Source organism: Lactuca serriola, chromosome 4, assembly GCF_051521515.1.
Source record: "Lactuca serriola cultivar US96UC23 chromosome 4, Lser_US96UC23_V15, whole genome shotgun sequence".
Classification (NCBI taxonomy): Eukaryota; Viridiplantae; Streptophyta; class Magnoliopsida; order Asterales; family Asteraceae; genus Lactuca; species Lactuca serriola.
The window spans coordinates 72,777,947-72,798,669 of record NC_136411.1 but is presented as its reverse complement, the minus strand read 5'-3'; the positions used below and the strand labels follow the sequence as shown (position 1 = coordinate 72,798,669).

The following is a 20,723-nucleotide window of genomic DNA, read 5'->3' as shown; positions in this document are numbered from 1 at the left end:
AATGTTTTGGTACTTTTTTTACTTTCAAAAAAAGTAAAATATATGAATAGATTCGAGTATATTATGCTTTTGGACTTTGAATTTTTTTTCTATTTTTTTTATATTAGAGTATATTATTTATGGTTTTTTTTTTTCTAATGTTTCTTTCATTATTTTGATTCAAGTAAAGGAAAAATTCTAATTTCAAAAGAATGAAAAAATATAAAAATAATAAGTTGGACGAAAATTACAAACACAAATATACTAGGTATTAAATATTTAATTTCCTCAATTTTAATTATTTGTTAGGCTTAATATAGAGAATGTTAAATAAGGTCATACATGATAATAACCGCAATATACGTTCAACATGTACATGTACAAATTGTTTGTTATAAAATTATAATAAATAGATTAACATATAAATGCTTAGCGAATTTATTATTTTCTGTGTAAACCTAATGTCAATATAAATAAATAAATAAAAACAAAAATAAAAAATAAATTAAAAAAAAATTAAAACCAAGTTTAGTTTAGACAATAAAAATAAAAAAACCTAAAAAAATAAAACCGCAAGAGAACCGGGTAGTCGGCGATAGAAGATCCTAAGAGCAAAACAAATCAAAACTTAGATTTTAAAAGTCAGTTTAGCATGATCGGATTTTCAATAGCAATCGGGTAGTTTTGAGACTTTGATGGTTAGAAAAGTCAAAACTCTTACAAATTACTTAGAAACATATATTTTATAGAGATGAATTGGTCATTTAAATAGAAAAATCAAATATCCGGATAAATAACTCTCATATCCGACAAACCCTAACCGTAACTTCGTTTCGATGTACATTTCTTCTTGCAATTATCCAAGTTGGATCTAACGTAAAAAGATACATAATCTTTTGCATATTCAAAAATTTCGATTGATTAATTCATATTTTGGGTATTTCTTATTATGTATTTTCGTTTGATATTTATTTTAATCTGCTATATTAATTAAACATCGAGTGTCTAGTTTGTTTTCTTAAGTTAGATTGGCATCTGATCGTTTTGGTTATTTGTTCTACAATTGTTTCGAAGATGTTTATATGTTAAGATCATATTATTTATGTTGATGAAATTTGTGTTTGCTTCTTAATTAGTTGAAAATACTAAAGAAGTTGAAAATACTAAAGAGTGCTTGCTTAAGTGATAATTCCTGATTCAGCTGTTCAAAAAAAAAGTGACAAATTCCTGATCAATTGACTGCGGAGAAGAATTTTGTTGTGATTGCTTGATCAATTTGACCATGTTTTATTGTAAGATTAAACTATGTGATCTTTCCATAAACAAATTTCTAATTATATCGAATTAAACTGTAGTAAAATCAACTAAATTAGTTATATGTTCTTGGCTCTTGGGTCCATGCCAACGAACATGGATCCTAGTGGTGTACCCGTGTGATGCGGCGATTTCGATTTGTCTTATTCCGAAAAATAGTTTCCGGCCGAAAACTAGTTTCAGCCTCGTCGAATTGTTTCATTTCAGTGTATAATTTCCTTTGGGCATTATTGTTGTGGTTAAAAATAAAAATATGTTGCTAAATTATTTTAAAAGCACGTGGTTTTAAGTTTTAAAAAAAATTATGTTTCTATTTTGTACACTCAACATCGGAATCACATAACCATATAATGATCTTAGCTATCTAGCATTTTCTCGAAATTTTTACATTTAAAATAAAAACTTCTAGAAATATTTTTTTACATTCCATGCATTTGCCAAACAAACTTGGAATTGGTTCTATACCCACCGTCCTAGTCCATTGATTGAAAAAACATCAAAAAACTTTTTTCGAGAGTGGATTCATAAACTCAAAAATGGATAATTATGAAACTCAAAATCTAAAATCCAAAAAGATAAAAAGAAATATCTGCCACAAGGTTGTCAACATCGGGATTTTACATATGATCGTTTTAAGGTTTGCAAGATTGGGACCGGGATCCTAAGATCCCACTAAATAAAACATAATTTTAATCTATAATTTTAAAAAATAAAAAATATTTCATACATTCAATTTTCTGTTCAAAAGTTATAAAAACTTCAAAATATTAGTCATAACTCATAAGTCACAACATAAAATGATAAATGTTAAATTGGTAAAGGGTAAAAGACATAAAGTTGTAAAAAATTTCATTTGCAAAAAAATAAAAAAAAAAATAAAAAAATTAAGGGAAGGTAGGATCAGATCGAATTCCGATCCTACGATCCTACCTACGATCTTACGATCCTACCCAAAATACGATCCGACTCGTTTTTTATACCTAGGATCGTAAGATCGTACGATCCTACGATCAGGATCGCGATTTTGATAACCATGATCTGCCACATTGGTTTTTTTTATTTATTTAATTTTTATTTTTATTTTTATATATTTTTTTGTATCGAACCAAGCATACTTAATAAGATTCTTCCGTGCTATGTATATAGACACCAAATATGATAAATAGCATGGAAAATGAAACTTCTAAATTCAAAATGATGTATATTCAAGGGTTAAAAGTGTATTTATTAAACTTTGATATTAATTAAAACAATGTGTGTAGATTAAATAATATACACATACATACATCTCATGGAGACAATCACGTACAAACACAAATTAAAGATATGAATAATGAATACGTTATTCTCAACTTTAATATAAAACTAGATGGAATTAGATGCGCCTGTGTACGTTGTTTTCTTTTGTTATTTGAAACTGTAGTAGAAATCGGAGACGGAACCTACACACTTGTTCCTGGAAAGAGAAGCATTCCAGCAACAATGGTAAATGGGAAATAAGTAACCGTGCACCAATTTGTGTTTTAATAAAGTTATAGCGAGAAACTTACCAGTTGTCGATTACTACAACTAAAGAAGCTACAACAATTTCTTTAAAATTAGTCTAAAGCCATCCCCCTCAATGGGATACAAAATACAATCAACTTTAGCCGATTAAAAGAAAAGAAGTTTTTTTGTGGAGTAATGACCAATTTGCCTTTAGACTAAGATAGCATTTTGTTAACCTCATTCTCTATGTTTTGTTCCCCAAATGTCATCTTGAATTTGTAGAAATGTCTTCATAAGTCCAATAGGTCCTTCTCCGTGTTTTGTTCTCCAAATTTCTTACAGAGTGCAGACAACTGTGATTGATAATTGTTCCAAAAAAACATGATAAGAACATAATTTCTACGCTTGATAACATAATGAACAAAACAACAAACCTTTTTTTACCTCATAAAACTGAATTACCATCCAATAGAGCATTAGGTAATGCATTTAGAGTGTTGCTACTTTTGTTCTTTTTACTCTTGTTGACCCTACCAATACTTCAAAGAAGATAGAAAACACCTGAATAAACAGATGATAAAATTAAGAGATTATAAAAACATACGATTTTGAAAATAACCAAGTACCACTTCCATTGTCTTCAACAACATGTTTCAATTTTAAAGAAGAAGATATGCTTTATGCAGTAATAACTACATCTATCCCAACTCCTTTGAGTCTCAAATTCGCCAAGTATATCTAAATAAATTTAAAAAAAAAAACCGGAGCTATTTAAAAAACGATTTAATGGTGGATTGAATTATGAAATTATAAAAGATACATTTCACTAGATTTTGTGCTTCTCGTCACTAATCCATAGAATTGCTTGAAAAAAGAATGCTTCATATTTGATCATTAATTAATTAAGATAACATAATTAATAAAGATTTGAAGAACAAATTAAATTAGGGGGAAAAGATAATTAAATAATGGTGAAGCTGAAACAACGATATGATAATACCTTACCAGCCAACTTAAAAGAGTTAAATGTTTGCCAAAACCCAACAATCGGTTCCTGATGAAATCATGATTTCTAACATATGCGATTGTCGGTTCTTGAACTGCATGAAATTCATCAGATTTGATATCCATAAAATGAAATGGAAGTATACAAATTAGAGAGATCATGAAATCGATAGTAGTTATATTGTGATCGATATAACTTTAATCACCTTGTGTAGTGTTGAGATTTTCTTCTCTGATACATGTTTCCCACTGCTTAATTTATTAACATGGTCTACTTTCGCATTTTCTGTTATAAATTATAATAATTGTGTAAGAAATAATTAAGAAAAAAAACACAAGAACGGAATTAAATTTCAGTAATAATACCGAGATGAGTGAATCCCCCTGTTAGCCCCCATGTAATTTACACGAATAGAGCAACATCGTATCACCCCAGCCAAATCCAACCTTGTACACCTAGATCATAGAACATATAATCTAATCAGTGATTGACTTGTCTAAAATTATTCATTCTACGAAAACATAATACTACGTATTTTTTTATCTACCATTTTATACTTTTTCCAGGTTGATAAAAGGTCCTGAGTTGTGGTGTTGTATATACACTGGAAATGATATATTTGAACTTTAATTCACTCTAAATTAAAACCGAGTATTTTCATCCACCAATGGAGCATTTGAAGATAAAAACCCATTTGCGTATCTCTAACATAAGTGAGAACCACTTTACATGCAACAATATTCAACACAATCTTCCATCTTCTCTGAGCTTTCCCAATGCCCGAACACGGAAACAAAAGCCTATCAACCGCACATTGCAAATCACCGGGTGGAGTACTGCAAATGCATCGATGAGCTCGGGTCACAAATCAAGGTGTCTTCCACATGGCATTCGAAGTCCATAGGCTCATCAAATGCCAACATTGATTGAATCCATTTGATTTGACTCATATTCACTTGGAGATGGTGCATTCATCTGTGGGTAATCAAATCGCTCTTTCGGAAGGTAATTATTATTTTCTATATATCTTCGGTTAAAGAGAAACCAAATGGTAGAACATAATATAATATTAATCAAAACATATTACATATACTGAAGGGGTCTTCATACGAATATTATTCTTCATTTATTGTTTTATTATAGCATCCTACTTTTTTTGCGTTATTATAACCTTATAATTTGAAAATTTAACCTAATCATAGCAATACTAAATAATTAACTCCAACTATTTTTATACAAATTATTATCTGCTTTTATTTAACCATATAAATTTTAAAGTTACTGTAACAAAAATAGGATTCTAGACAAATTTGTAAAAATCTTGTAACTTGAAAGGGGTACTTATGAAAAATTAAAATGCTGGAGAAAGGGAATAATATTCTTTTTGTTGAAGAATTTTACTATAAAAGTCAATCATAAAATAAATTAAAAGACAATCATAAAATAAATTGCATGAAAGGAAAATATCACCCTGGATAAACTTAAGTAGCAAAGACAACTATCATGATGCTCATCATAAACTTGTGCATCCAATGCATCCACAAACATTCTACAAATCAACATTAATCCCATGTTATTAAAAACAAAAATCTTTTTGAATATATATATTTTTAAATCAATTACAAAAAGAACTCAAACCTTGAAAACATCACGAATTCCAAGAAAGACTTTGTTGGCATAGACCAACTATGAATAACAGACCATGAATCTCCATCCATAGGCATTGGAGGAAGAGAAGTCGAGTTATCCTTCATCCCATACATTTTCTTCAAAGCTTCTGAGAATGCAAATCTTCAGTAAATCAAGTACAAGAGAATTTTAGACATTACACAAATAATAAAAAATATTTGCATCAAAAGAATGTATCAATTGTAGAGACTACTACTTACTTGCAATTACCCACATTTATAGCATCAAAAAATGTCCAAAAATCTTGTTGCATTGGATTTGTTGGATCTTTATCAATTCTTACCCAAAAATATAAAGCATCACCATGTCTACGCCCTTGAATGTCCTTCAATAACGCTACCTCATCAGCCTTTGACAAAGAAGCCTTTTTTTTTTTTTAAACTCAAATTTTAATAACAATCATAAAAAGTGTCGATTAAAGAAATTTATGACATTTTCCATAAAAGCTGCGATTTTTTTTTGGAAATTTATGTATAATACATTCTTAGTTGTGGCTCTCCATGATGAAATCCAATCCAAGCATTCTTGTATATACAATCAATTCGATTAGCAATTGACCTTTTGTTCACTTCAATAACATAATTTTAAAGACATTAAAGTTACTCTTGTTCCGCTATTTAAAATCTTTTTGTTGCAAGAATCAACATGGACAACTTGTTGTCAACTATAGTGTGTTGTCTTTTCTAAAGAAGAAAAAATTTACAATTTTTTTGTTGCAAGAATCAACATGAACAACTTGTAGTCAACTATAGCTTCTTGTGTTTTCCAAAAGAAGAAAAAAGTTGCAATCTTTTATACAAAGTAAAGTAACTCACCAATCCAAAACCACTATAAAGTGACTCATGATGTAAAAAAGGCCAAGCTCCTTGACCAAAATAAGGTTCATAGATGCACAACGGTTGACATGTTCTTTCAAGCTCCTCATCATCTCTCTCATGCTAATCATTCTTATTTCTATCTGCTTTCATTACACTTCTGTATACTTCCTCCTATGTTCCCCTTGGTTGCTCACTTTTATCCCTCAAAAATATAAAATTCACAACAAAAATGAGGTCTAAACTCTAACTTGATATTCAAAAAGTTAAAGATAAAATCTTTATAAAGTTCTTTCTTGCCTCACCATCTTCTCTTCTCTTTCTAGCCATTGTTGTCTGAATACTTTTCTCTTCTTCCCAATTACTATACAAAAATGTATCATGAAAACTATATCAACAGAACTCTCTTTTAAATCCCACTTATTTTCAACCTTTCTCAAGAAATTATGAACCCTTGAACTTGTATTTACATATTTACGATCTGCGATGTCTTCAAAAAGACCCCACTGCCACTCGGTTTTGATTTTTGAAGGAATTTCCGAAATTGCCCTTGGAGATAATCTCCCATTTGATATTAGTCGAATAATAATCTGACCTAAATCCTTTATATTCACTTTTTGGACAAGATATCCGTTTACCTTGTCATCAATCTGAAATACATTATCAAACTTTAGTTAATGAATAAAGAATAAAATATATATATATATATATATATATATATATATATATATATATATATATATATATATATTTTCAGAATCTTACGTGTATCTTGATTATTGATAAATCAGGAGCAATAATTGGTTTGTCAAAGCACATTGCTATTTTTAGAATATCAGGAAAAGATTCTTCTTCAAGAAATGACTCGTATAACACAACATCTGTGATGGTCAAAACAATGTATAGATCTTCATCAATGACAACATGATTCACAGTGCCACTTGGGTAGTTCAAATTTGAAGCAATTTCCTATAAAGATAATTTACATCAACTTAGTTTGAAAAATTACATATTTTCCCTTGTGGATACACAAAAAACTTTAACTTTCATACCTCAATGGCAGAAGTGTAAGTAAGCGTTATGTCTTGATACAAGATTATTTAACTTTTATACCTTACAACAAATATTCAAAACAATCAGATTAAAGAAAATTAATACATTATTAAAAAACAAAGTACCTGAATTTCATGTTTCTTGGAATGATCAGCAAATTCTACAACTTTCAGAAGAGCCCCTGATTTTTTTCCAAAGAAGTCATCATTATAAGACAATCATGTGGTGTCAGTTGACCATGTGTTAGCACTACCACTCCTTTCTGCCATATTTATTTACCAAAAGTCTCTGTTATTAAGAAACAACATCAGAATAATAGAATTAGTTCATGAATAACTTCAAAAGTTTTGATGTAACTCATGTATATGTCAAAAAGGACAAAGAGCACAAGAGATTTGTTAAGTAAAAATATCAAATAAATAGGCATGAATTATAGACTGATTTTTGGATTCCTCAGCCACACAAGATATTAATAAAAAATAATGATATTGGCATTTTCACAAACACTTGGAGTGCATCGTTTGAATAGATTATGCTGATTGCTAACCTTTTCTAACAAATCGAATTTACGACTGTATTGGGCGCCATGGGTAGTAAGACGATACCACCAAAACAGAAATCTCTACACCAAGCAGCGGAGCCGACCTTTGTCTTCTTCGCTGACTTCACACAAGATGGAAAATCCACGACTGCAGAGAGCACAAAAAGAAGCTTAAATCACGTCAAATGTATAGCTTCTTAGGTAATAGTTTCAGCTTTCATTTCATATTTTGTGGTTGCTAAAAGGTGCAGATCAGGTTCTCATAACTATACACATTGTCCACATGCCAAAAAAAAAACGAAAAGACATAAAAACATTTGTTTTTGTGTTGGTGCAGTCTTGATGCTGCTGGTGTGTGGTTATACTATGTAAAACTAATAATCTTAATATTGATTATTAATTAATAATTATATAAAAATTATATAATGAGTATCATAAATCATAAATCATAAATCCAAGTATTTGTGGTTAATGAATTCACTTACATCCTCGAGCCAATGTTGGTAAGCAAGTTTCTGGGCTTTACTGTTATTTGATAAACCTTTTCCTACCTGAAAAGAAATTACAAAACTTTTGTTTAATATGGAATCAATAAAATACTTAATTTAGTTTTTCCATTTATTTGTGAATTTACCTTTGCAGCCCTTGTTCTAGCTGTAGACCAATGTCAATAGACAATCTTGTTTGTCAAGATTGAAAAATGAAATTGAACTCCTTTTTAATCTTGCAAAATGTAAAGGCTTCCACCTGTAGGTAACTCTCTTGTTATCATATTGTTTCAGCTTTTATAACTCCATGGATTTATAAGGCTTAATGTCCAGAGAAAAGAATAGATGTAAGAGATTGAGAACAGAGAATTAGCGACTTTTTAGGTGTCAAACTTAAAAAAGTTCACTGAGAACTTTCAACAAACACCTAGTAGGCAAATGTTTCAGCATTTAATCAAACTTACATGTGGTATCGAGTAAGCTTCAAATCACAAGTACACAACCTAACAAAAGTATCTTTGTCGAGATAGATTGGTACACCTGACCCAGTTTATTGAGCGTATCGGCCTTTTTTTTCAAAAACGTCGAGACTCTACCCATCAAAGGCTCAAAAGAAAAATAGGGAAGACCAAGTGTAACGACCAAAAATTTCCAACCAGTTTAAAATTTTCAAAAACATCCCGATTCCATTAAAGTTATTACAAAAAGGTTTTCAATACAATTTATTTTAAGTATTCCCAGAATCCCATCACGACATAAACACGAGGAGCGGCACGATCACGCCTTTGCCTTGCCACGGTCTCCTGAAGAACCTGAAAAACATAAAACCACAACTGTAAGCTCGAAAGCTTAGTGAGATATCCCCAAAATACCAACCACATATACCATACACGCATAACATGCCATAACATATCCGATCACAGAACAACCATGCACTTCGGGTATACTGTGTGACTGGTCCGCCGCACCGGCCAACTGTCCACCTGGTCCACCCTCCGAGTCTAGCCATATACCTCGAGTCTGCAGTGTGATTGGTCCGCCCGCACCGGGCCTTCAATCCACCTGGTCCACTCTCTGAATCTACAATATGACTGGTCCGCCCGCACCGGGCCTTCAGTCGGCCTGGTCCACTCTCCGAGCCTCGGCACGTCTGGTCCGCCCTATTGGGGCCTACAGCCTATCTGGACCGCTCGCTGGGCCTTCGGGACAACCAGTCCGCCCTGGGTATCTTGGCCTACAGCACAAAGCAGGACCCGCCTCAACCCAACTCCAGTCCAAACAACCATGTGCACATAAACATACAATCATATAGCAATTCACAGTCAACAAGCCAATCAAACAGATCACACAACATATCATCATCCTAACCAGGATACCGATCTAACCGGTCACTAGCATAGCATCACCCTACATCTCAGGATACCGATCTCAACCAGGTCTCTAACATATACCATCATAGCTACCAGGATGCAAACATATCAAAGCAATAACATAACAACAAATACCCGGATCTCAATCCGATAAGGGCCGGCCTTGGTGCCTTAGACCCTGTTGGTATAGTGAGGATAACTCACCTCGAAACTGCCGACTGAACAGATAACCCAAGCTGCTTCGATCACTGATACGATCTCCACCACTGGACAACCACCAAGGCACTGAACTCAAAACAATATCCAACAATTACCAAAATGCCCCTGAAAATCACTGGTCAACCCTTGGTCAAAGTCAAAGTCAACCCCTGACTGACTCTACTCGCCGAGTCAACCCGATGACTCGCCGAGTCCCCATGATCAGAATTCCCCCCAATCCGCGACTCAACTCGCCGAGTCACCCCGAGACCCGCCGAGTCCAACAACTCTGAGTCCACTCACACACAACTCACCGAGTCATCCCTTGACTCACCGATTCACGGCTCAACCAGAAAAGATTGGGACTCATCGACAAGACTCGCCGAGTCCAAGAATAGACTCGTCGAGTCTAAGGCTATCTTCAACCTACTCGCCGAGTTGTTCTTCCAACTCGTCGAGTTCCAGGCCATCTTCATCCAACTCGCCAAGTTGTTCTTCCAACTCGTCGAGTCCCAACCTATCTTCAAGCAACTCGCCGAGTCCACCTATGTGACTCGCCGAGTACCACCGAGTCTGAATCCATACAGAGGCTTTCCAAGCCATGCAGATGATCCAAACCATAGATCTACCCTTCCTAAGGCCATCCATCACGTAAAGTGGCAAACTTTACGTGAATCCAAGGAGATCTAGACACTTAACACTCTAGGGATAGGGTTTGGGACAAAATAGCTCCTTCAATCACTCACAAACAGAGACTTTTATGCATTCTAGCCCTTCACCATTCCAGATCTGAGGTAGCAACCTCAGATCTAACCTCTAAACTCCAATACACCAAAAGATATGATCTCTAACACCCCCAAAAAGATGAATCTAGACAATGGCAGCTCAAACAATGAAATAATACCTCAAAAGGAAGCTCCAAGAGAAGATTAATCCGGATCCTTGCAAAGCCCTTTGATCCAAGTCTCTTCTCCTTCAAGATTTGTTCAACAACCACTTCTCCAAGCTCCAATTCACTCAACAATGGGGTTTCCTCACGAATTTAGGGCTTCTGGAACTCAAGGAATGATAAGGAGGCTGGGGAGAAGACATAATGTTCTTTATATAGGGCTCATCCTCCAGATTTAGGGTTTTCTCCACTCAGCGCCTACTCGCCGAGTCCATCCTCTGACTCGCCGAGTTGGCCACTTAACACGCGACCAAAGTCGCGACCCTACTCGCCGAGTCCACTCGTGGACTCGCCGAGTCGCTCTTTCCCATTTTACTCTTTTAGCCCTTCAACTTTACTCTTGCCATTCCGGGATATTACACCAAGGATTGGTGGAATCGATGGTACTCAGTGGTGGGTCAAATTTTTCTGCGTGTCTGAATGTCAGTCGTTAGAGTGTAGACGGTAAGGTCAATCGCTGGAGTGATGTTGGGGATATGTACTGAAACTTGATTTGGGAGATTTTATTCATCACTTGTGTTGCTTCCATATGACAATCGATCGATAGTGGCAGCGGTGTTGACGACGTCGTCACCAAATTCCGATAACTTAGAAAATCAGAAAACAAATCCCTTTCCTACAAATTTTGGAGACAATTTCAAGTTTAATTCGACTTCAGAAAATAAGAAGTGGAACTTACCATTCGACTTCAGAAAATAAGAAGTGGAACTTACCAAGGCGGACACAGGCGGAGGGCAGAGGGCGACGGTGGAGGTGGGTGTCGTTGAAAGAATGTCGATTCCAGGAAAAAACTCTTGATTCACTCAACAGTCAAGAGGGGGTGGCGGTACGTTGCGGTGGTCACTGAAACTGGAGCGGATGGTGGTGCCGACTTCACACGTAAACCCGAGAGAGAGAGAGAGAGAGAGAGAGAGAGAGAGAGAGAGAGAGAGAGAGAGAGAGAGAGAGAGAGAGAGAGAGAAAGAGAGAGAGAGAGAGAGAGGTTGCCGAATGAAGTGAGTAATGAAGTGTGTAACATGGGAACAGAGAGTTTTCAATGAGAGTCAAATTGTATTGGAGGAGGAAGGCGGCAAGGGCGGTGCAACATTTGATTTGGTGGAAGAGGCGGTGGTGGGAAAAGGGATAAGAAGGAAGAGAAGAATATGATTTATTGTGGCGTTTGAATGAGAAGAAAGAAGTTTGGTGGCAAAAGATGAAAGAAAAAAAAATATATTGTTGCCGAAGGTTTTATGCTTTTATGTTATATATAATATCACATCATAAAAGTATATGGTCACTAATTCATTATCTTTACCTCTAATATTTGCTTGTTTAGCTACGGTATTAATAATATAAATAAAGTTAATAATAACTATTATGTTAATCACATTATATATAATACTAATATAATTTTAGTTTTACTTTTCGACAAAATGTCTTAATATTTTATCTATATTTATTTATAAAATAAAAGTTATTATGTGATAATAAATTACGAAAAACTTATAGTTATGTTCCTGATGACATTTAATTCTAACCTTTTTATTTTGATAGCTAAGGCTACCTAATATAATAAACTAATAAATTGAATACAAAATATGAAATATATCACACTTATTTATAAAATCAAATGGTAAGAGAAAACATGAGAATATAATAAACTAATAAATTTATATAAAAATAGGAAACGTCATTACTCGTTGTATCTATTACGTGCTGTAGATGTCTAAGAAGTCATATCCAGAAAAAGTTATACAAACTTCATTTCCCAAAAAGCTACGTACGAGTTTATTTTATTTGGAAAAACTGCAATAAAGTCCCTATATATTGGTCTCATAATCGATTTAGTCTTTATATTTTTTTTTATTCAATTAAGTGCCAAATACCGGTAATCGTATTCAATTTAACCCTTTGACCCGGTCAACAGGTCATCCAACTTTCAAAAATTACATTTTTGGCCCAGATTCCAAAATTTATTACAAATTTGGTCCAAAATTTACACTTTTGACCCATATTTTAATTTTTTTTACAAATTTGGTCCGAACTTTACCCTTTTTGCCCAAATTTTAGAATTTTATTATGAATTCATCCTACCTTTAGTTTTCTTTACAACTTTTTTTCTCAAAGAATTGTATCTAATATGTTTTTTCTTTATAAAATCATATTTATACAAAAAAAAACGTATTTTCACATAAAAATCTTATAATTTCTATATATAAACTTTTTTAACAAGTTTTTGTATATGAAATATCTAGTTATAAAAATATATATTTATTAAGTATATAAATATATACAAAACCGTTTTTTATAAAAAAATGTATACAAACGCCTATCACCTTATATATATATATATATATATATATATATATATATATATATATATATATATATATATATATATGCACACAAATAGGTGTGTATCTATATTTTTTTTATAAAATCGTGTTTGTTTATATTTTTTTTGTATAAAAACGTGTTCGTATACATTTTTTATAAAAATCGATTTGTATATATTTATATACTTGATAAATATTTATTTTTATAACTAGAAATTTCATATACAAAAAACTTTTTAAAAAAAGTTTTTATATAGAAAATATAAGATTTTTAAGTGAAAATACGTTTTTTTTTTGTATAAATATGAATTTATAAAGAAAAAACATGTTAGAAACAACTCTTTGAGAAAAAAAGTTGTAAATAAAACTAAAGTTAGGATAAATTCATAATAAAGTTCTAAAATTTGGGCAAAAAGTGTAAAGTTTGGACCAAAATTGTAAAAAAAAATTAAAATTTGGGCAAAAAGTGTAAATTTTGGACCAAATTTGTAATAAAATTTGAAATCTGGGCCAAAAATGTAATTTTTGAAAGTTTGATGACCTGTTTACCGGGTCAAAGGGTTAAATTGAATACGATTACCGGTATTTGGGACTTAATTGAATAAAAAAAAATATATAGGGACTAAATCGATTACGAGGCCAATATGTAGGGACTTTATTGTAGTTTTTCCTTTTTATTTTTAACTTCTATTAATACAAAGACATATCATAACCACCCACTAATTATAGGGGATCTAGCCTATAGAAGTAATTATGAATTTAATTTTAATACAAAATATATTTGCAAAATAAATGAATTGGTCTTTTAAATAGAAAAATCAAATATCCGGATAAATAGCTCTTCTTTATTTTATAAATAAAAAAACTTTTCAAGAATTTTCTTTAGCGCTTTGACACAACTCCTGTATACATGGAGGACTTGTATACATAGAGGACTGATACAATTTCTCTGCCTTATTGGATAAGAGTATTCTACAAATATATAAGAAATTACTATATAGAAGTATTAACAATGCAATGTACAAAAAGTTCTAGATCAAGTTAGATGAATTTAGATTATAGCCAAATGACAAATATATTGGGAACATTCATTTCAAGATTCAAAATGAAATGCAGGAAGAGCAACATACCAGTTGATTTAGGTAGTGTTTGTTTTTTGTCTGCAGATCTGCGTGACCTCTTCTGTCTGCGCCGCGCAGACCATGCATAAATATTAGCCTTCGCAGACTGTTTGTTTTTTTGAAGACTGCAGACCTAAAAATGTCTGCGCGCCCTCTTCTTGAAGGTTTTTACATGGACTAAAGTTTTGACAATAGGAGAAAGGCTTTCTGCAAGATTTTCAATGGTTGGAAGCACTTTACATCCACAACATGGAGGTGTTTATCTGAGCTTATTATTATGTTTATTTTTATAGTCAATTAATACATTCATCACTTTTTGCAGAGTATAGCGATGTCCATGCATATCGGTTGTCTTTATCTGAGGACACAAAGACACTAAGGTGTTGTTTGTTTTTTCTGAGGCAAAATGTCTGCAGTCTGCGGACCACATCTGTAGACCTCTGCAGTAGAAGAGGTGGACCAAATGTCTGCAGTCTGAAAAAAGAAGACTGCTTGTTTTTTTTAACATCTGCAAGCTAATAAAATAAACTTAAATCTAAATAAACTGATTTTTTCTAAACTTCAAAGTGATTTTTTAATATTTTTATGACTTTGTTATAAATAATTAACGAATCTAGATCAACTTTTATGTATTATTGTATAAAAAATAAAAATAAAAATGGTATGAATTAACGTATATATTTGATAAAAACCAACAAATTTGGTTGCAAAGTTATAACTAAACATTATAATTAGTGATCAAAGAATTTTGATACATATATGGATGGAAATAAACTTCGATTTTTTCAATTAAATCCATTAAAAACGTACCATAAATATTTTCTCAGGAAATTGGCTATAATCTATTAAATAATGTTCTACAAAATTTGGCAAAAAATATAAGAATATATTATGATTTTTTTTTTCATATTTATATAAACAACTTCAACGACTATTATTGTAATAAATCTTTATTTCAAAATTTGTCAAAAATATCATGTTTGTATCGTCAAACGTTTTTTTAAGTTTTGTAATTTTTTTTTCAAATTGTTTATCATTAATAAAGTTGGAAAAAATATAAATTAAAAAAAACTTGAAAAAAATGAAGATATATATGTTTTTTTAGTCCATGTAAAGTGCTTCCAACCACTGAAAATCTTGGAAATATCAAGAAATAACATATCATAAAAACCTCCAAACACTAACCAGAAGCTTCAAGTACCTTCGTGGTGGTTGTCGTCGGCCTCACCAAATTTTTCCACAAACAAAACTCGATTGCAAATACGAAATCCTCCAAAAGCCGAAGTCCATCATCGTTATAGGGGAACGCAATCGATCCACCATTCATCTCCACTCCTCCCAGAAGTCTCTTCACAACCGCCGGTCAATTTTAAGTCTACAGTTGAAAACGAAAGATGGAAGTGAAAAAAACTGGTTCTACAAAATCAGAAAGAGAAAACCCTAAAATCTACTTGGTGATTGAATAGTGTGGGGTATTTTGTCATCTTGTTGTAGGCGGTGGAGAGGAAGCACCAATGAGATTATAAGAGGTGTACGAAGGCGGTGAAGATTAGAAGCGGTGTCATCTTGGCCGATTGAAGTATAAGGGAATGGTTTCTCTGTTTCTTTTGGTTATGATCGGAAGAAGAGATACAGAGAGTAAATGACGAACGGAATATAAGATTGAAATGCAATCCTCGATTTTTTAAGTGTAGAATTAAAGGTTATCTTTTAATAATATTTAAAGATATCAGACTTTATAAATTGTAATTACGACTAAAAGATATATGTTTAAATTGAGACATTAACAGTCAGTGGTGTTTGTTTTTTTATAAAATACCCCTCCTTATCAATTATTGCTGTGTAGCGCACCACACGCACAACCCTTTTAATTTCGAAAAAGTTTGATAACTTAGGGCTTAAAAACCTCTTCCGGCTTACTAACATTGGGCGCTCTTCTCACCTCTTACTAACATAATAAAAAAAACGCCTAACCTAATTAAAAGAAAAAAAAATAGCGGAGAACTTGTCCATCGGCGCATCTTTCGTCCTCAGGCTTCGTCAAATCGGATACTCACGTTCGTCCATCGCCCTTCGCAGGTCTCGTCGCCGGCGTCATCTTCAACCTCTGTCTCGTCTTCATCTGCTATCGCAGGTAAGTTTTTTTTCCCTGATTTCTGATGTAGCCATCGTCTTCATGTTTCTTGAAATTGTTTTCACTATTTTATTGATTAAACATAAAAAATGGAAAATAACATTCGTGCATTGATATGATGGGTTTGTTTGGTAGCTTATCATAACGTGTACCTTGATATCCATGATCATATGTAGCTCTTAATCGCAATGCGATCATGTTCGTTTATCTTCTTTAATTTAAACGCCCCCATACTATTTCTATCATCTAATGTATCTTATCCCGTATTTTCAACAGCTTCGGACAGTTAGAATACTGTTTGATCAAATTCAACGTCTTCAAAAGTTAACATCTACAGTATAGCTAGAGCATAGAGCTTGTCAATTCATCATCCATATGGAATTGGACGTAGGAGATAATAAAGATCCCCAATCAGGGATTTTGCACCTTCCAGATGAACTCTTACAATCGATCTACAAAATCTTAGACCTAAATCTTGATCAAGAATCTTTTGGTCTAACCTGTCACTGTTTTCTCTATATTCAAAGTTCAAGTCATAAAACCTTGGAACTTGATTGCTCCTCTTCTGCTAGCATCAACATTGATTCAGCTGCAGTCGACAAATTGCTTAACCGCTTCAGACAGTTACAGTCGTTGTCCTTAAGCGGACGTGAAAACATCTCAGATTCAAGTTTAACTAAATTGCAACATTATGGGTCAAACCTGCACTCTCTTTATCTAGATGATTGTCGTGAAGCTGTCACTGATGTTGGAATTTCCTACATTGCTTCCGGTTGTCCATCCTTATCTGTGATCAGTCTCGCTCGTTGTTCTACGATCAAAGATTCTGGGTTGGAAATTTTATCAGAATCTTGTAAATCTTTAACAGAAGTGAATCTTGCAAGTTGCGTCCGCATAACTGATCGTGGAATCTGGGCACTGTCGCAAAACTGTCGTAAACTTAGGGCACTCAAAATATCTCAGTGCGATAAAATCGTTGGGGTAAGCTTCCAAGGGTGTTCGCCAACGTTGACATGTTTAGAAGCTGATAATTGTGCGTTTGACCCGATGGGTGTTACTGGGATTCTAAGTGGGGGTGGTTTAGAGTATCTGAATCTTTCTTGTCTTCATAAGTGCTCAAGGGGAGATGGATTCATAGCAATTGGTTTAGGCATTGGTGCAAATCTTAGAATCCTTGACTTATCAACGTGTAGCTTTGTTACGGATGATGTAATATCAAGAATCTCGAAAGGGTGTCCATTGTTGGAAGAGTGGAACTTATCAGGTTGTACAGAAGTTGATTATTCTGGTTGGGTGTCCATCGGATTGCATTGTCGTAATTTGGTACGACTTCATGTCAACGGATGTGAAAAACTTGATGATAGAGGGTTACTAGCTTTGTTGAAAAACTGCAATCGCCTCCAAGTCATATACTTGACCAAATGCACTTCCAATATTACTCGATCTGGGATTCGCATTTTCAAGAAAAGGAGAAAGGGTGTTGAGATTAAAAAGGAACAGGTGACACAGATTACCCCCTGTTGGGCTTTTATAACATGATTTCAAGAAAGAAAGGAAGAGCATATTATGTTTATGTCACTTAATTAATTTGAAGACTCAGAAAGAATGAACTCATGCCTAATCTTTGTGGTGCATGCTTAGATTGATTAGTGACATACTAACATACATGTATATATAATATACTAGGCGAATGTTCGTACGTTGCGCAGAAACACCTATATAGTTGAAATATTTATAAATATATCTTTTTTTTAAATATAACAATAACGTTGTTCTTAAGTTTGATATAATAGTTCGTATACTAAATTGATATATAATATATTGATTATTTTGAATTATATAATAATATATATACATTTATTATTAACTGTATAATCTCAACCGTTTGAATGACTTCTACCCGCGAGTTACTCATGAATAAAATTAAATATAATATATGCCTTAATGTTATTTATAGTTTTTGTTATTGTTAATTAATTTTTTAAAAATTATTTTTCTTAACGTTTTAATTTCTATCATTATAATTATTTAAAACATCAGATATTGTTTTTTGATTTTAAAGATAGCAATATAATCATTAATATAGAGTTATTTTTAACTATTGTTATTGTGAGTTATTTTAAGCTACTTATTTGAAAACTTTTAAGGATTATACAAATATCTTTATAAAATATTATAGTTAAATTGGTATTATAATTTAGTTTTTGCATTTAGCAGTACAATTTATCACTTTTAACTATTCACAAAATATTCATTGGGTTTTTTAAGTGGAACTTAAATTTATATTTAAGTTGACACTGTAATGTTATATTTTAATTAATAGTTTAAGTATTTTGTTCAAACTTTTCAAAAGTTGTAGCTTTAAATTGATGATGGCTTACATACAACAAAATATTAAATCTAATAAATTAAGTATAATATGTTAAAAGTTAAATACATAACTTTATAAGTATAAGTAAAAATATTATTTTAATATTGAAATTTAGTTTATTTATGATTACACTTTAGGTTTGATATTTATTAAACCTTATTGACCAAATTACAATCATTATTATAAAGACACTACAATTTATCACTTTTAACTATTTACAAAATATTATTTGTGTTGTTTAAGTTAAACTAAAATTTATATTTAAGTTGGTCCTGTAATGTTATATTTAAATTTATAATTTAAATATTTTATATAAATTTTTTAAAAGTTGTAGCTTTAAAATGATAATGGTTTACATGCAACAATATATTAAAACTAATAAATATAGTATAATATGTAAAAAGTTAAAAACATAACTTTCTAAGTAGAAGTAAATATATTCTTTTAATATTGAAATTTAGTTTATATATGTTTACACTTTAGGTTTGATATTTATTTAATCTTATTAACTAACTTATAATCATTATTAGAAAGTAATTGAAAAGTCATGAGAGTTTCAAATGAATGTGGTGAAAGAAAAAATGCATGAGAGTTTCAAATGAATGTGGTGAAAGAAAAAATGCTTCCTTTATAATATAGTATGATATGATATGATATGATATGATTAGTTTTCCAAATTCCAGTTTGATAATATGTGTATGATTTTTGTTCCATAGTCAGAGAATCAACTTAATCCTTAGGTGACATGGATCAAATACATGACCACATACAGTTTCACAACTTGGCATCAACCATTTTCACAAACATTATTTGATTTTCCATATATAACGCTTACGTTTATATTTTCACAAACATGGATCGATATATTTACTTCAGATTTACACCATTTCTTCTTTTAATTTAGTAGAAATACATGATAAAAGTTGGATTAAAGAGTTAAAAAACAGGTTCAAATAAAACATATAGTTAATGTACATCGATATATATTTGTTAAAAATTTTATTTTTATTTTTATAAAATATTAGTTAGTCAAGAACATTAAGAAAAATACATAATATGGAAATTTAAAAATGCCTTCGACTCTTTTTATTGACTTCAGGAAACAATACATACATTTTTATATAAAATGATTTCATCCAAACCGAAAGAGAAAGTGATAGTTGACAGGTGACGATTAGGGTTCTAAAAGGAGAAAAGAAGAGTTGATCTATCATCTTGTCTCCTTAGATATTGATCGGAAATGATGGTCCACCTATAGACAATGGCAATGAAGGAAAAATATATCACGATTCTCATTTCTTCATCAAATAAGAGAAGCCAGAGTTAATGGTGGAGGATATATGACTAGGGTGAAGGTGGAGAACCGAATTCCTTATGGATCATGTGATTTCACTTTCCAAACTAATATTTTCATTTTATGTCTGAGTTATAGGAAATCCAGTCTAGGATAATCCAAAAGGACACTTGTGTATCTAGGCATAGAAACACAAGCCAAATCGCAAAGAATCCTGAGATCGTTTAGAAGAAGAAGAGCCGAAGAAAAAGTTCTATATAAGACTCAAAGGAAAAGCCGTATATATACATGACAAATTAGGGTTTAATCTTTTAAATTAGTTAGGAGAATCTCAAATTTAATGGCATAATGAATGGTTTCTAAAACCAACGAGATTTGTTAATTTTACCATAATCGCCCGCCAGGGGCGCTGCCCTTAGGACCCTGTAAGGGGGCGCGGTCCCTTTGACCCCGCCTTTTTTTCATACCGGCTTATAATTTGATCTTATATATGCATGCATTCCGCATTCACCAAACATATAATATACTTCATGTGTTCCAATCTATAAGTATGAGCTTTCCACATTGAATTAAACTCTTAATGTCATATTAGAAGGGA

General features: G+C 32.1%; 1 protein-coding gene and 1 pseudogene across 14 annotated transcripts; one reads left to right on the top strand and one right to left on the bottom strand.

Annotated features, from left to right (window-relative positions):
• Positions 1–2,825: 2,825 nt before the first annotated feature.
• LOC145101874 (uncharacterized) lies at positions 2,826–8,654 on the bottom strand. Of its 13 annotated transcripts, XM_079039160.1 has the most exons (17): positions 8,520–8,654; positions 8,371–8,436; positions 7,892–8,033; positions 7,470–7,632; positions 7,344–7,404; positions 7,057–7,260; positions 6,592–6,941; positions 6,292–6,487; positions 5,677–5,801; positions 5,426–5,578; positions 5,258–5,336; positions 4,335–4,623; positions 4,153–4,242; positions 3,993–4,072; positions 3,782–3,881; positions 3,226–3,342; positions 2,826–3,134 (listed from the first exon to the last, which is right to left on the bottom strand). In XM_079039160.1, the coding sequence occupies exons 6-8, from the start codon at positions 7,108–7,110 to the stop codon at positions 6,466–6,468; spliced, it is 426 nt and encodes a 141-aa protein (XP_078895286.1). In that variant the 5' UTR covers positions 7,111–7,260; positions 7,344–7,404; positions 7,470–7,632; positions 7,892–8,033; positions 8,371–8,436; positions 8,520–8,654; the 3' UTR covers positions 2,826–3,134; positions 3,226–3,342; positions 3,782–3,881; positions 3,993–4,072; positions 4,153–4,242; positions 4,335–4,623; positions 5,258–5,336; positions 5,426–5,578; positions 5,677–5,801; positions 6,292–6,465. The 13 variants fall into 13 exon arrangements, with proteins under 13 accessions (XP_078895286.1, XP_078895287.1, XP_078895289.1 ...); XM_079039161.1 differs by lacking the exons at positions 8,371–8,436; positions 8,520–8,654 and having other exon boundaries at positions 3,787–3,881; positions 7,892–8,219; XM_079039163.1 differs by lacking the exons at positions 8,371–8,436; positions 8,520–8,654 and having other exon boundaries at positions 5,426–5,564; positions 7,892–8,219.
• Positions 8,655–16,280: 7,626 nt separating this feature from the next.
• LOC145101873 (F-box/LRR-repeat protein 12 pseudogene) lies at positions 16,281–18,227 on the top strand (annotated as a pseudogene). The gene is made up of 2 exons (XR_013705912.1): positions 16,281–16,460; positions 16,737–18,227. The product of XR_013705912.1 is annotated as an F-box/LRR-repeat protein 12 pseudogene (transcript).
• The last annotated feature ends 2,496 nt before the right edge of the window (positions 18,228–20,723 follow it).